A 12,784-nucleotide genomic window follows, 5' to 3' on the forward strand; every position below is an offset into this window, starting at 1 on the left:
TTGCAGAATGCCGATCGTCGATGCCGTACGCGTGTGCTGACGAGTACATTGTCTAATCCTGACTATTTTGACTATTTTATTACTTAAGGTGAGAGTCGTATTAACGAAAACGGGTGAAATTTGATTTCCAAATAACGTTTGGCGCTAAATTGTTAAAGGAAATCCTCTAACCTAATTAGGCTAGTGTAATCATCTAGATTTATCCGATCAAGGCGGATAGGAAGGCGGATTTATTCGACAAGACGGCGGATGAAAACTTGATGGCGGATGACGGATGACGGATGACGGATGACGGACGACGGATGTAAATCCGCCAAACTTGCCATGGCGGATGGCGGATACGGTCAAATTAGGCGGATATCCGCATCCGACACAGCCCTAACTGTTTGAATTTATTAGATCAGGGTGACTTCTGTTACGGGAGTTGCTATATTCAAGACGAACGAGCCATGACTCACATAACAGCTCGCGCTTATTCACGACATAAGAAACCGTTGCCCACTGCGGGTGCGGCTACTATGTGGTTCCATAAGTTATATTACGCTCGCACGTTTATTGTTGATAACTAAACTGCGGGGCGATGCAACTCGGCTTTAATCCCATGCCCGAATTTTTGGGTAAAATCCCACTTGTAGAGCTTTTACATATTTTACACCCGAAGGTTAAATTCCTACTCTTAACGTTGGGTATGGGTATTTGGGACGGCTACATCCCCTCTTCCAATTTCAACACGTCTTTTTTTCCAGCAATGGGATATCGAAGAAGCAAAAAAGCGATGGATCGTGAAGAACAGATGCAAATTGCTCTGTCGGTCCTACAAAATAATGAGTATACCAGTATCAACGCCGCTGGTGCTCAATTTCATGTTACTCGATCTACCCTTCATCGTGCCGAGGATGGTACGAAGAAGCAGGTCACAAAACGGCCTCATGGACGCCCATGCAAGCGCAAAATTGAGGAAACTGAGGAACCAATTGTAAGAGAAGGCACTGAAGAATTATCTGGATCTTGTAATTTTTCTCTAGAGGAAAGTATAATGTATTAAATGTGGAAGAGGGGATGTAGCCGTCCCAAATACCCATACCCTACATTAAAGCTTGTACACGCAAATATTCTATCTATCTATCTACGGCAACAACCCCATGGTGCCCATAGCCAGCGTCATGCAAACAAGAACGCTGCTTAAAATGCTAATCGTCAACGCCAGCTTAACCCTAAACCAACGATCGCTTCTAAGTCGAACCCAATACCGGCGATCAGCAGGTAAGTCCTCTTAGCAACCTAGATGGCTGTAATTCTATTTCTCATTGTGTTTCGATAACGGTTGCTGTTATCACTACTTGAAGTATGGACGCAATAGCTTCTGGAGCGCGTCCGCAGTCTTTACAGATCTCAGCGTGTGCCAGATTCACTAGGTCCACAGCTGTGTTCTCGAGTACGATTAGCAGAAACGCCTTTAGTCAAGGACGAGGAGAACTTTGGCCATGCACTTTACATAGCGACTCGGACAGTACAGCTACTTTGTTTTGTAAGTTTCCCTCAGTTCTCTCACGGCAAGCATTATCAGTGCATGTACAATCGAAATTATCCAAGCTGAGCTGGAAGCGTTGGGGTGGTCACCTGGTGAGGGGACAGTGGGAACAAGTAAACAATGCAAGCCGTACGTCTAAAGTCCAAAAATTACCTATTTCGTCTTATACAACCTAATATGAACGCCAGTCGCCTTTGACATGGTCAACATCGCTCTCTTCAGCGGAAATCCGTCCGATTCCAGCGGCTCGGTGCTTTCCAACGTATCAAACTCCTGCAACAGTCGCACAATCGTATAGCCAGCCTCGGTAAGCGCATACTGCTGTCCTAAGCATATTCGCTGGCCGCCGTTAAACGGAAGATATTCCCATGTCCAAGTCTTGCCCTCGGCCCACCGCTCAGGTCTAAACTCATCAGCGTCGTCGCCAAAGAAATCTTTTCGGCGATGCATCACGTAGACACTGTATGCGACTGTGTCACCCTTGCGGACGAAAACTGGGGAATTGCCGTCCGCCCCGCCGCCGACGGGCAACACGGTGTCCTTGAGAGCGCATCTGTAATTCAACGGAACGGATGGATACAGTCGCAGAACTTCGTTCAAGACGTATCGTAAGTACGACAAGTTTTTTAGAGCTTCAAAGTTAATGTGCTGTTTTCCGGGTGAATTCAGCTTGTCTCCAAAGGTGTCAATGATCTCGCGCCGCAATTTCTCAAACACATTCTGGTGGCTTGCAAGCAGGTAAAACGTCCAGCTCAGTAGTCCGGCAGTAGTGTCGCGCCCAGCAAGTAGGATATTAAGGGACTGATCTCGTAACACTTTGGGATCCTGAGTCTCTTCGACGAGCGAGTACAAAAAGACGTAGCGCCCGGACGTTACTTCTTCCATCTTAGCCGCCCCGTGACGGTAAGCATCCAGCGCCTTATGGACGTAGTAGTCAACAAATCTGTGAGCAACTGCTGTGGTGTTGCGAAATTCTCTGGGATTCAAGAGCCAGCAAAATGACCGCAGTATTGCTCGCACCGCGAGGACTTCTTGGCAGTAGTTGAATGCGTAGGTGAAGCCCTGTTTGGAGGCGTCGGACACGACAGCCAAGATGTTTTCGGTTTTGCAATCGCGAGATGCGGGTGTCAGGCAAAGGGACTGGACGGATTCGCCAAACAGGAACTCGGTTGCGGAGTCGACGGTCATGCGGTAGAAAAGTTCCTGGATGTCGACCGACGCAGTGCCATTTCGAGCGAGGCACGAGATGAGATTGCGCACGTGCGGTTCCATCATGGCCACATCAGAAACCTGCAACATTAGCCTTCACCTAACATAAGCATCGGCATATGACACACCTGTCGCCTGCTAAACTGTGGCCTCAGCATGGCACGCGAGTGCGCCCATCCTTGGTTGTCCAACGTAAAAATACCCTCACCCAGAAATGGCAGAAATGCGTCGTATCGAGTACCGAGTCCGTAGTCATTGAACTTTGTCGCGAGAATTGCTTTAATGTTCTCTGGCTCAACGGTCCAGTGGTTCCGCTGTCCGAACACGGTCGTACCGAACGTGCTTCCGTACCGTTGAAAATCGGCAACCATGAACTCCATCACCTTGTGCTGTCTGAACGACCTTGTCAAGTTAAGAAACCGACGTATTCCGAACAAATCCTTGTTCTTCCTCGCGACACGCACGGCACCGTACTTGCTGGCGAACTGATGCTCAACAAATTTGTCATTGATCTTCTGGACTATGGTGTAGGACAGCAGGCCGAAGATGACCAGGATGGGAATAATCAACTTTGGCGAGCCAGTAGCGGCGACCAAAATTGCCGCTGGCGGAGGAACGAGAACGGCCATTAAAAGAAGCTGGACATTTGGCAGAGCATTTCGAACAGGGTATTAAAAACCAACAGGAACCGACCATCTAAGGTTTTGGGAGAATTATGGTGGGGTCTGAGGGCTAGGTTTAGAGTACTTGTGGGGCCATGTCATACATACATGTTGGCCCAAAATCATATTTTGGAACCAAGGTTTGGTTTAGGGTGTCTGATGTTGAAGTAGCTAGACTAGCAACACGATCGGCCCTAGCCCTTAAAGGCGACTTTTACCACCATAATAATAGGGATTGTCCGCAAACATTTTGCCCTTCTCCACCGCAATTAATATCCCGTCTGCAGCGCATGGTGCTCCGGCTCTCACAGTGCGGCCTGTGACACTCATTTTCGGGCACTCTGCCACCTGGCGTTTTTTATCATCGCATTCGTACGAATATTCGTAATTCGAATGCGAATATTTGAATATTTATGCTTACGAATGCGAATGCGAATAAAAAAAATTTATTCGTAATTATTCGCAATATTGGTACATATTAAATACATTGAACTAGAATTCAAACTTCGTAGCAAACTGAAGGCCAGCAGAACGTTCTATGATCGGGGAAATTCGATAGAGAAACTGGGTAAGGGCTCCCCTATCGCGGTCCAGATGTCGGAGTGGCCCACCACTTATTTTTCTTTGGTGATGATATAAGCACTGGACGCGTCATGATTTGAAGTCGTAATAATTCACTAGCGTGTAGACAAGACTGCGAAGATACGAATATTATTCGCATTCGCATTCGCAGTTGACATTTTATTCGTTGCGAATAAAAGTTCATGCTGCGAATTGCGAATGCGAAAGCGAATAGAGAAAATTGTCTTCGTGTCCACACCTGTCAGTATATATGTCGTTGTAATTTATGTGATGTACGCATTCCATTTGGGCTCGAAATAATACTTTCGCGTTGTGGGCATTGGGAAGGTGGCTACACCTACCAGTTGTCCCGTAGTGACTGCGACCAAACTCCCAACCGGACAACAACTTGGTACAGAAAGATGCTCGACATACCTTGCAGGTAATCGGGGTTCGTTCTGTCACTAGGGCTGTTGCCGTTTGCCGTTTTGCCGATACAGCGGATATTGACGATACGATATCGGCATTCCTAATGTCAGACGATTGCCGTTTGACGATATTTATCGTCGAGCTCCTGATGAAACGTCCGATATCGGCAAATCGGCAGAATAATTATGTAACATTTCTCATTACACCTGGATGTCTATACACAATTGTACTGTGCCTGCGTAATCATACAATAACTCATTTATCGTACATGTCTCCCATGAGCATCAACATGCGCATGGTGTTGGGCTTCATGGAGTGCCTCCGAACACCGAGCAAGTCTCTTCCCAAACTAAACAGCCTTTCCACTGCAACTTCGGAAGCTGGGATTGCTAAGTAATCCCTAGCCGCAGCAGCCATCTGCGGGTACTCATCTTGATGAGTTCGCCACCAATGACAAAGCCAGTTTGGATCTTCATTAGCACTGACCACCAGACTATCAAAATACAGAATCTTGCTGCCAACAATGGTCAGCATGTGAGCGGTCGATCCGAGCGACATGCACTTTGAAAAGCCCTCCATATCAACACAATCTCGCTGGATTGATTTGCAGGAAGGTTTAACGGCGCTACCCTGACCGAAGGGAGCTAATGCTTGAAAAATCTTCCCACCTGCACACGATCAACAAACAGGACATATTACTGATTACAAATTATTTATTATTTTCTAGGTAGCGTATAAACTCGGCCATAATCAAAAGCACTGCCCGATCATTACAACATGACCTTCACAGGTGACACTCAAATCAGATGAACTGCGATCGTTCATCTTAGAGCTCAAAATCTGTGACAGCGCAACTTGTCAGGAAAAACACTTCGCACACACTGAAGAAACACCACAGGACCCTTGCATTAAAGTTATAACTAAAATTAATCCCGTCCGACTGCGCCGTACCAACATAATCCCAAAACACCTCCCGCGACAATTGCGCCGGCGGGCGGCACATTGAACCACGCAGTTTCGGCGTACGTGAGCGCCGTGATAACCACCCACCACGGCTCTTGTCCCAAACTCTTGCCCTGACCTGCTTCGGCTGTCAGGTATCCAATCTCCCAAAGCCTGTACACAGCCGTGAACACGAGCCCGACCGCGGTGGCGTTGACGCCTCGAAGCAGACTGATGACCAGCATCTTGGTCCGCAGTTTGCGCCAGAGGCTCTGTACGCCAACCGCGAGCGTGATGCCGGGCAGAAAGATGCCCACATAGCCGAGGAACGCGCCCAGAATTGTCGGGTACTTGGAGTTGAGAAACGTAAGCGCGCCCAAATACACGCCGAAATTGAAGTTGGGACCTGGAAATGCCTGGATGATGGCGAGGCCGAGAAGGAAGTCTCGTGACGAAACCCAGCCGGGCTGGACAACGTATTCACGCAGCAGCGGAATGACTACCGGCCCGCCGCCGAAGATGATCGTGCCGGCAAGGTACATGTTGGCAAAGAGGTCGAGCTCAATTGGAGGCTTGTCGAGAACACCGCGGGCAACTAGAATAGCGATAAAACTGACTGTAATGTCATTAGTCCTAGACTAGCAAGTACGAAGCCGGATAAGAGGTACACACTAAAGAAGCAAACAATAATGCAGAGACCCCATTTCACCGGGATCGCATGAGAGTTCATATCTGTGGACGGTATTTCAGTCTGTGTTGCCGGCCTAACTTCTGCTGGGCTTTTGTTTTCTACCACACTCTGTGGCTCAGAGGTATCGCCCGACGCCCGCGCCTTTGTCGAACCGGTCGCTGACCGTCGCTGCACTCCGCTGCTAGACGGGCTCGGTTCCTCCAACGGAATGCTCTCTGCTGTCTCTTCCGCCAGTCGATGGGGATCCACAGGCTTGCGCTTGAACTTCGCTCGTAATTTTGCAATTTGTTGACGGAGCCATCCGTCCCACACGACAGTGCTGAGACCACCGATCACCATGAGCAACGGAAAGTACCAAAGCGCGTTGTAGCAAAGACCCGCACAAGCACCGAGAATGACGAGAATCCGAGTTATCTTATCAGTGATGGCTTTCTCAGACAGCTAAGAAAGTAGGTTAGCCTAGACCAACAACGAACGGTGGATATAAAACTCACTTGAACAGCTGCCAAGGCAATAATACCAACAGTGGAGGCGTTGAGGCCAGAAAGAAGGGCGTAGACTGGGCCAGGAAGTACCTCATCTATCCGTTGGACGCCGAGCGAGAGTCCATACATGCCAATTGCACCAGGAAGACTTGTCCAATCAGCCAGTGTATTTTACAGTAAACATAATCCGGCTTACCTCCATAACAGGAACACAAAGATGGCGGGCAGAAACCCAGCGTGGATCAGAGTGATGCAGAACACCATCTTAGTACTGCCGGGCCCAGGGAGACCCTGGCATATGGCAAATAGTTCTTTATACTATTTCGTGACATAAGCCAGCTGTCCACACACCAACTGTCTTTCTAACAATCCAGTTCTCACCGTTTGCTCGTCTATCCATGGTGCATTGCCTCCCCGGCCCTCGACGAATCGCTGGTGCAAAATCTGAAAGTGTACTGGGGGTCCACCGAACGCAGTGAAGCCCAAATCCCAATTGCGCGCGAATACGTCACCAACGCGCCACGCTAGCTTTTCGTTGTTGGCCTGGTAAGCGTTGCGCTGGTCGCGCGTGTTCTCGCGTAATGTCTGGATGATATCCAGCAGCGGCATTTGGTTTTGCTAACGTCGGTCTACCAGCCGTGGATGCAGTTGTATATAAGGCACTAGCTTGCTCACGCCTGAATAGCCAATCAGAGCTGGACGGATGCCATGTGCAACCCCCGCCAAGAACCGCCATTGTGGTTGTGCGACAATCGTGATGTCTTCTCCCGCGGTAATGAGCCGCACTACACTAAGGACTGATCATTACGCAAAACAAGGGACTTGTACCGCATGATAACTTACACGCGCGCAACCACGCGGGAATAATCTTATACCACGAGGTTAGGGTAAAGCAAACGGGCACTGAGCGTTGTAGCGTGGTCTTGTTTACTCCTGGACACGAAAACTGGCTACTCTCTTGGTGGAGAACGCATAATGATGAATGTCCGCGACTGGCAGCGGCTGCCAGAGATTATTTAGCTATACCAACCTCTGGGGTGTCAATAGAAAGATTGCTTAATAGTGGACGCGATTTACTGGGCTTACGGAGGAGGGAGGCGTCTGGTGTTGCTGCGAGATGTATATAAATCTGAGGATGTTATTTAGGATTTGCGAATAATATCAATAATTTCGAATAATGCATAACTCAGTAATAACTATAGCGATAAGTTATTTATTATCGTATTCATTTATAACCTTCGCCAAATTAGCTTCGCACTCTCAATATTGCAGATCTCTTATTAAATCTGATTCATGCTCTGACTGATAATTTACAATAACAATCATCTCTCTGTTTAATATCTTGAATACTCCTGTTGGCATATATATAATTACCACCGTTCTCGGTATCATTCCCTTCTCGCCCTCTTCTATCCCGTCTATAATTTCTGTTTGATAAAGGAACACTAGGTTCGATTACATGTGGTCGACTGTCGGAAAATGTCGAGAATACCATCTGGCCATGACTAGTGTACGCGTCATTGTCTATGTATGTCATGTTGTCGAATAGTAGTAGCATGAACGTCTCATTTCGAACATTTGCTCTTAAGAGGGTAATTGTGGGTATAATAATAATTGTCCCGTCGCTAAGTATATAATCTCTGCCGTATTCGGCTGCCACAGAAACGTGTACAGTAAATGCAAGTATGATTAATACTTTATATAATATTGACATACCTGTTATGTAATGATTAGCACTATGCATATCAATTAATTTGTCAACAGCTAGTCAATTTCACTCACGAACGATGGAAATCATAGAATTTGTATACCTATGCTAGAACAGATATAGATCTACTGAATCGTTATAATCGTAGCTTAAAGCTTATTAGTACGTCTGTAGATTTTCAGGGTGAGTGATAAGAGCTTTTAAGAAGAATAAGTCTATCCTTAAAGCGGCCTCTATCGCACGGAGCAATGCCAATGGGCTGGTTTTCGTCTTAGGAAAGACTCTTCAGGTGCGGAGGGGAGGCGCTACTTAATTTGGTGGCTGGCTGGCCCAAGCTGTGGCACCGGCTCAAAGTGTGATTGTTGTGACTGGTTTGAGGGTTATTTTGACTTAGTCGAATATTATATAAGCAGCCGACAACAATTTAACTTAGGCTGCGTTTTGGATTACCGTAATTATTTCCCACTTATTTCCTACTTATTTCCTACTTAAATCCCGCTTCAGTTTCACTTATTTGTCACGTGAATTTCCTGGGTTAGGTTCCCACCGCCAAAAAACCTAAAAAAGAACGTTTTCCTTGGCACGTGCCACACTACATTTACCTCAGCCAAACTGATTGTTTGACGGGTTGACGCGTCAAATCCTCCATTCCTGCGGTTTTGTCGGCGTGGAAGTTGGTTCCGAGGGGTGTGGAAGGTGTTCCGAGGGGGTGTGGAAGTGGGTTGAAGTCCGTTGTAGAGGGGGGAAAATTAATAAGTAGAAAATAGTTAAGTGGGTTTGACTTACTTATTTTTTTTTGTGTGGGCAATTATTTTCTACTTATTTTCTGTGACGTTGGCGTTTAAAAGTGGAAAATAATTGGGAATCCAAACGCACCCTTATTCGTATTCGACTTAGGAATATTCGTAAAGTCGTTATTCGTGTGCACCCTTACTGATTGTCGCTTGCTGCAGCTACTTGGTTCTAGATTGGTCACTCTCGTTCCCGGTCAACACTCACTCAGCGCCGATCAACCCTGACCCTCACAAAATGCAACAAAAGAGATGTGAGTCTGACAATTGGATCTGGTAGAATGGCTACTCTCACTTTTCTTTGTTCGGGAATAGTTAAGGTGACTAACTCCGCCAAGTCATCAGAGTAACTCGCATATTTAGAGAAGCAGCTACGCAAATTTCGTTAGAGTGACTCTAGAAAACAGTACGAGATGGGACAGAATTTTACGATGCCAACGCAAGCAAATTTGTTTTATGACTTATTATGACAAGGACTAAGTCTTTTATATCTTCATTAACAGGCAGAGGGGTCGGAGCTGTCTTCTTGCGTCTACCTCTGCTGGCCCTTGCCGTCAGTACCACTACAAATAAACGAATTTACATTTCGAGGCCATGGCCTCCTGCACAAACCAAGAACACAAACGAAAGCCGGATACTCGCGCTTCTCTCGTAGTGCCTACCAGTCATTGACTCCTCGCCCGCGAACTGATCGTGGCCATAAATGTCGTCCCCGGTCATCTTGGAGACCAGGCGGTAAAACCGTATTACCGTAACGACCTGTATTATCCTTGAAGAGAGGGGAACGGGGCTCGGTTCGACCGCTACACAATAGCGCGGACTGGTATCGATCCAAGGAACGGCGACGCCGGCGGCTCAGGTGGTGCGCCCGAGTCCCACGAGTGTCACTGCGCTGTTATCACGAGCAAGCCAGGGCACATGCCGCAAACGCTGACACAGACCTCTTAATCCTAACAAAAGAGCAAAGATATGGTACTGTCTGTAACCTTATTTGGGTCCGATAAAGCAAGCCTTGAGAGATATAGCAATAAAGCATATGCAGCCTGAGCGTAAAATCACATTTGTAGACGAGCACGGAGAGCGGAAATGAAGCTCAGACGCACGCTTGACTTGGTCATTAGCAACCAGTCAAAATCTTCTAGCGTCTAGAGAGGACTAATTGTGAAAGCAGGCGACGTCCAAAGACAGCCACTCATTGGGCAGAACCCTTCCTTTCGCTGATTATTGTTCAAGCACAGACTTCATATCACGTAGGAAGATTTCGACTGTCTTAGGCCCCACACCCTTGAACTCCTGTAGGCGTGCTGATAGGTCATCCGTCGTTCTGGACTGGTTCAACAGAGTGCCAAAAGTGCGGTATTCTTCCTTGAGCGCGCTTGAAACCTCGAGTAATTTTGTAGCTGTTGAAAAATCATAGCGCACATAGTGCCCTCTATCTAGCACCTGCACCAGCTTATCCCAGCCTGCGTTTAATATCGCTTCGGGCGATGTGATACCATCCTGTACAAGCTCCAGGTATGTCTTCTTCGCCACTTCCTGCTGGACAGGTTTGCCAAACAACAGGCAGGCCAGGAACCATTTGAAGTACTCTGTCTCTTGCCCCGATTCAAGATCAATACCCAGATCCTTGGCGCAAATTTTCTTCTGTGACATTGGTTTCCTTGTAAGTCTGGTTTTGCCTTTCGCGAGTTGACGGAGTGTGCGTCTAGAGAAATGTACGTGAGGTCTCAGGCTCGTGAAGGGCCGATCTTTCCGTCGGGTTAGGTTTCCGGTTGCGTGTAAACGTAATGATGACGTTAGTCGGGAGTATATTTTATTAGTTGTGCTGTGTTTAATTAAGCCACTGTGTGTGAGTCAATATTATTCGTAGCTACCGTGTGGTGAGCCGCAGGTTAGGCGGCGGTCCTTTCGATTACAAAGGCTTACCGACCGCCCAAGTTTAGTTGCCTTGCTTTTGTCAGAGGGCGATCTAATCCTCGGCTGCTGACACCACACTTCACTGGGTTTCGTCACTCTCTCCCCACACACGACGACATTCATCGCGTTAGTAATCAATGTCGTGATCGTGGGTTCTTGTCTGCGGCTTGTACATAAGAGCGGCAGTATCGCGGACCGGCAGACTAACCTGCTCCCCGGCAAACACTCACAACAACCCTGTCACTCTACTCAACTCGCTCAGAATTAAACCATCAGTCAACCGCAATGGCCGCCAATATCGCTTTCATTCTCGGTGCTGGTCCTAACATCGGCCAGCACGTCGCAAAGAAGTTCGCTGCCAATGGCTACAAGGTCGCGGTGTCGTCCCGCTCAGGAGGGAGCTCAACTTCAGATGACGTTTTGAGTATCAAAGCCGACTTCACCGACCCTCAGACCGTCGTCAGCGCTTTCAAGCAGGTCAGAGATACTTGGGGTGATCCCAACGTTGTTATTTATAATGGTGAGAGTCCTGATGCGTATCAAATGCGGCCGAATAAAGAGTGTTAACTGTGCTGCCCAGCTGCCGGCGTTCACTTCGCACCCCCAACCGATGTGTTCTCCATCCCTTCTCAGGCGTTCGAGCAGGACCTGAGCATCAATGTTTCCAGTCTCTACACTGCCCTCCAGGAGACCGTCGCGGGCTGGAAGAACCTTTCGTCGCCTTCCAAGGTCTTCATCTTCACCGGAAACGCGCTCAACACTTCTGGCGCCATCGCGCCATTGTTCACGCTCGGCGTCGGCAAGTCTGCGGCTGCTCATCTCATCGACGCGGCCGTCAAGTCTTACGGTCCGCAAGGCTTCAAGTTCTACTATGCCGACGAACGCAATGCCGACGGCTCGCCGGTGGGAAATTCGATTGATGGCAGGGCCCACGCCGAGACTTACTTCCAGTTGGCTGAGGACTTGGAACAGCGCACGTGGGATTACACGTTTGTTAAGTTGAAGGGATTTACCAAGTTTTAGTGGCCAGTTAAATTGTAGGCGCTGTCGCTGAACTACGTCGTAAATATATCAATATTACTTGGCTACAGTATCCAATACCTATAATTTCCCTATGACGCGTGTCAGCAAAAGCAAAAACTATGCATCCCCTGTCGTATATGCTCGCCACAGCCAGGACAGACATCTAAGCTCTTAAACTTCTGCCACTCCTCATGTCCGCTATTTATGTCCGCAAGACTGATTGGGATTCCCATGTCGCTCATCCGCCGCAGCTCGTTCCAGATCCATCCACGCTCGAGCGGATCTTGGATGACATAGTATGCGATGTGGAATGGGAACATCATGTTCAGGATCGCTCCGTTTGACGCATGGGAGACGATGTGGTTCACTGAGCGACAGATTACGCCGGCACTGTCTAACATTGAACCGTACTCGTTGTCGAGATAAGTTTTGACATGCAGGTGGAACTTGCCTGCGTTTGGAACCAGTGAATCTTCAAAGTCAAGATATGCGAATGGGAATGTCAAGAATTGCAGATACGCGATCCCTATACTGATGGCATGATACAACGTAACCAGTCGTGCATCATGCAAAGTTGCATACTTGACAGCCGGCTTGAAAAAATGCGTACACGCGTAGTCGCTATCGCTGATCGTATTGGGGCACCGCGGCTGGCTGTTATTGGGTGCGGCAGTTAGATGTAAATGTTCGAATGCATATTCTCGAGCGTCGAGAGAATACTCTTCAAACCACTTTTCGATCCTGACCTCTAGGGCTGTTGGCGATATTGACGATATGCCGATATCGTATCGTCATTCATGCAGACTTCCAGTTAGACGATTGCCGATTGACGATA

At 47.9% G+C, this 12,784-nt stretch overlaps 6 protein-coding genes across 6 annotated transcripts; 1 reads left to right on the plus strand and 5 right to left on the minus strand.

Moving 5' to 3' along the window:
- Positions 1 to 1,435: 1,435 nt before the first annotated feature.
- POJ06DRAFT_74553 (cytochrome P450) lies at positions 1,436 to 3,454 on the minus strand. Its single transcript, XM_056191495.1, has 2 exons — positions 2,869 to 3,454; positions 1,436 to 2,821 (listed from the first exon to the last, which is right to left on the minus strand). The coding sequence occupies exons 1-2, from the start codon at positions 3,367 to 3,369 to the stop codon at positions 1,685 to 1,687; spliced, it is 1,638 nt and encodes a 545-aa protein (XP_056045424.1). The 5' UTR covers positions 3,370 to 3,454; the 3' UTR covers positions 1,436 to 1,684.
- Positions 3,455 to 5,090: 1,636 nt separating this feature from the next.
- POJ06DRAFT_248395 (chromate transporter-domain-containing protein) lies at positions 5,091 to 7,237 on the minus strand. Its single transcript, XM_056187025.1, has 5 exons — positions 6,892 to 7,237; positions 6,707 to 6,828; positions 6,520 to 6,658; positions 6,007 to 6,466; positions 5,091 to 5,950 (listed from the first exon to the last, which is right to left on the minus strand). The coding sequence occupies exons 1-5, from the start codon at positions 7,117 to 7,119 to the stop codon at positions 5,319 to 5,321; spliced, it is 1,581 nt and encodes a 526-aa protein (XP_056045425.1). The 5' UTR covers positions 7,120 to 7,237; the 3' UTR covers positions 5,091 to 5,318.
- Positions 7,238 to 7,686: 449 nt separating this feature from the next.
- Positions 7,687 to 8,513, minus strand: POJ06DRAFT_248399 (uncharacterized protein). The gene is made up of 2 exons (XM_056187026.1): positions 8,293 to 8,513; positions 7,687 to 8,226 (listed from the first exon to the last, which is right to left on the minus strand). Exons 1-2 carry the CDS (start codon positions 8,306 to 8,308, stop codon positions 7,802 to 7,804), a joined length of 441 nt encoding a protein of 146 aa, XP_056045426.1. The 5' UTR covers positions 8,309 to 8,513; the 3' UTR covers positions 7,687 to 7,801.
- Positions 8,514 to 9,947: 1,434 nt separating this feature from the next.
- POJ06DRAFT_74606 (uncharacterized protein) lies at positions 9,948 to 10,824 on the minus strand. The gene has a single exon (XM_056191497.1). The coding sequence runs from the start codon at positions 10,660 to 10,662 to the stop codon at positions 10,231 to 10,233; it is 432 nt and encodes a 143-aa protein (XP_056045427.1). The 5' UTR covers positions 10,663 to 10,824; the 3' UTR covers positions 9,948 to 10,230.
- Positions 10,825 to 10,971: 147 nt separating this feature from the next.
- On the plus strand, positions 10,972 to 12,024 carry POJ06DRAFT_248402 (uncharacterized protein). Its single transcript, XM_056187027.1, has 2 exons — positions 10,972 to 11,446; positions 11,507 to 12,024. Exons 1-2 carry the CDS (start codon positions 11,212 to 11,214, stop codon positions 11,947 to 11,949), a joined length of 678 nt encoding a protein of 225 aa, XP_056045428.1. The 5' UTR covers positions 10,972 to 11,211; the 3' UTR covers positions 11,950 to 12,024.
- Positions 12,011 to 12,688, minus strand: POJ06DRAFT_248404 (uncharacterized protein). The gene has a single exon (XM_056187028.1). It carries the CDS (start codon positions 12,348 to 12,350, stop codon positions 12,051 to 12,053), a length of 300 nt encoding a protein of 99 aa, XP_056045429.1. The 5' UTR covers positions 12,351 to 12,688; the 3' UTR covers positions 12,011 to 12,050.
- Between the last annotated feature and the right edge of the window lie 96 nt (positions 12,689 to 12,784).

This window comes from Lipomyces tetrasporus (genome assembly GCF_029532465.1).
Source record: "Lipomyces tetrasporus strain NRRL Y-64009 chromosome Unknown POJ06scaffold_3, whole genome shotgun sequence".
NCBI classification, from domain to species: Eukaryota; Fungi; Ascomycota; class Lipomycetes; order Lipomycetales; family Lipomycetaceae; genus Lipomyces; species Lipomyces tetrasporus.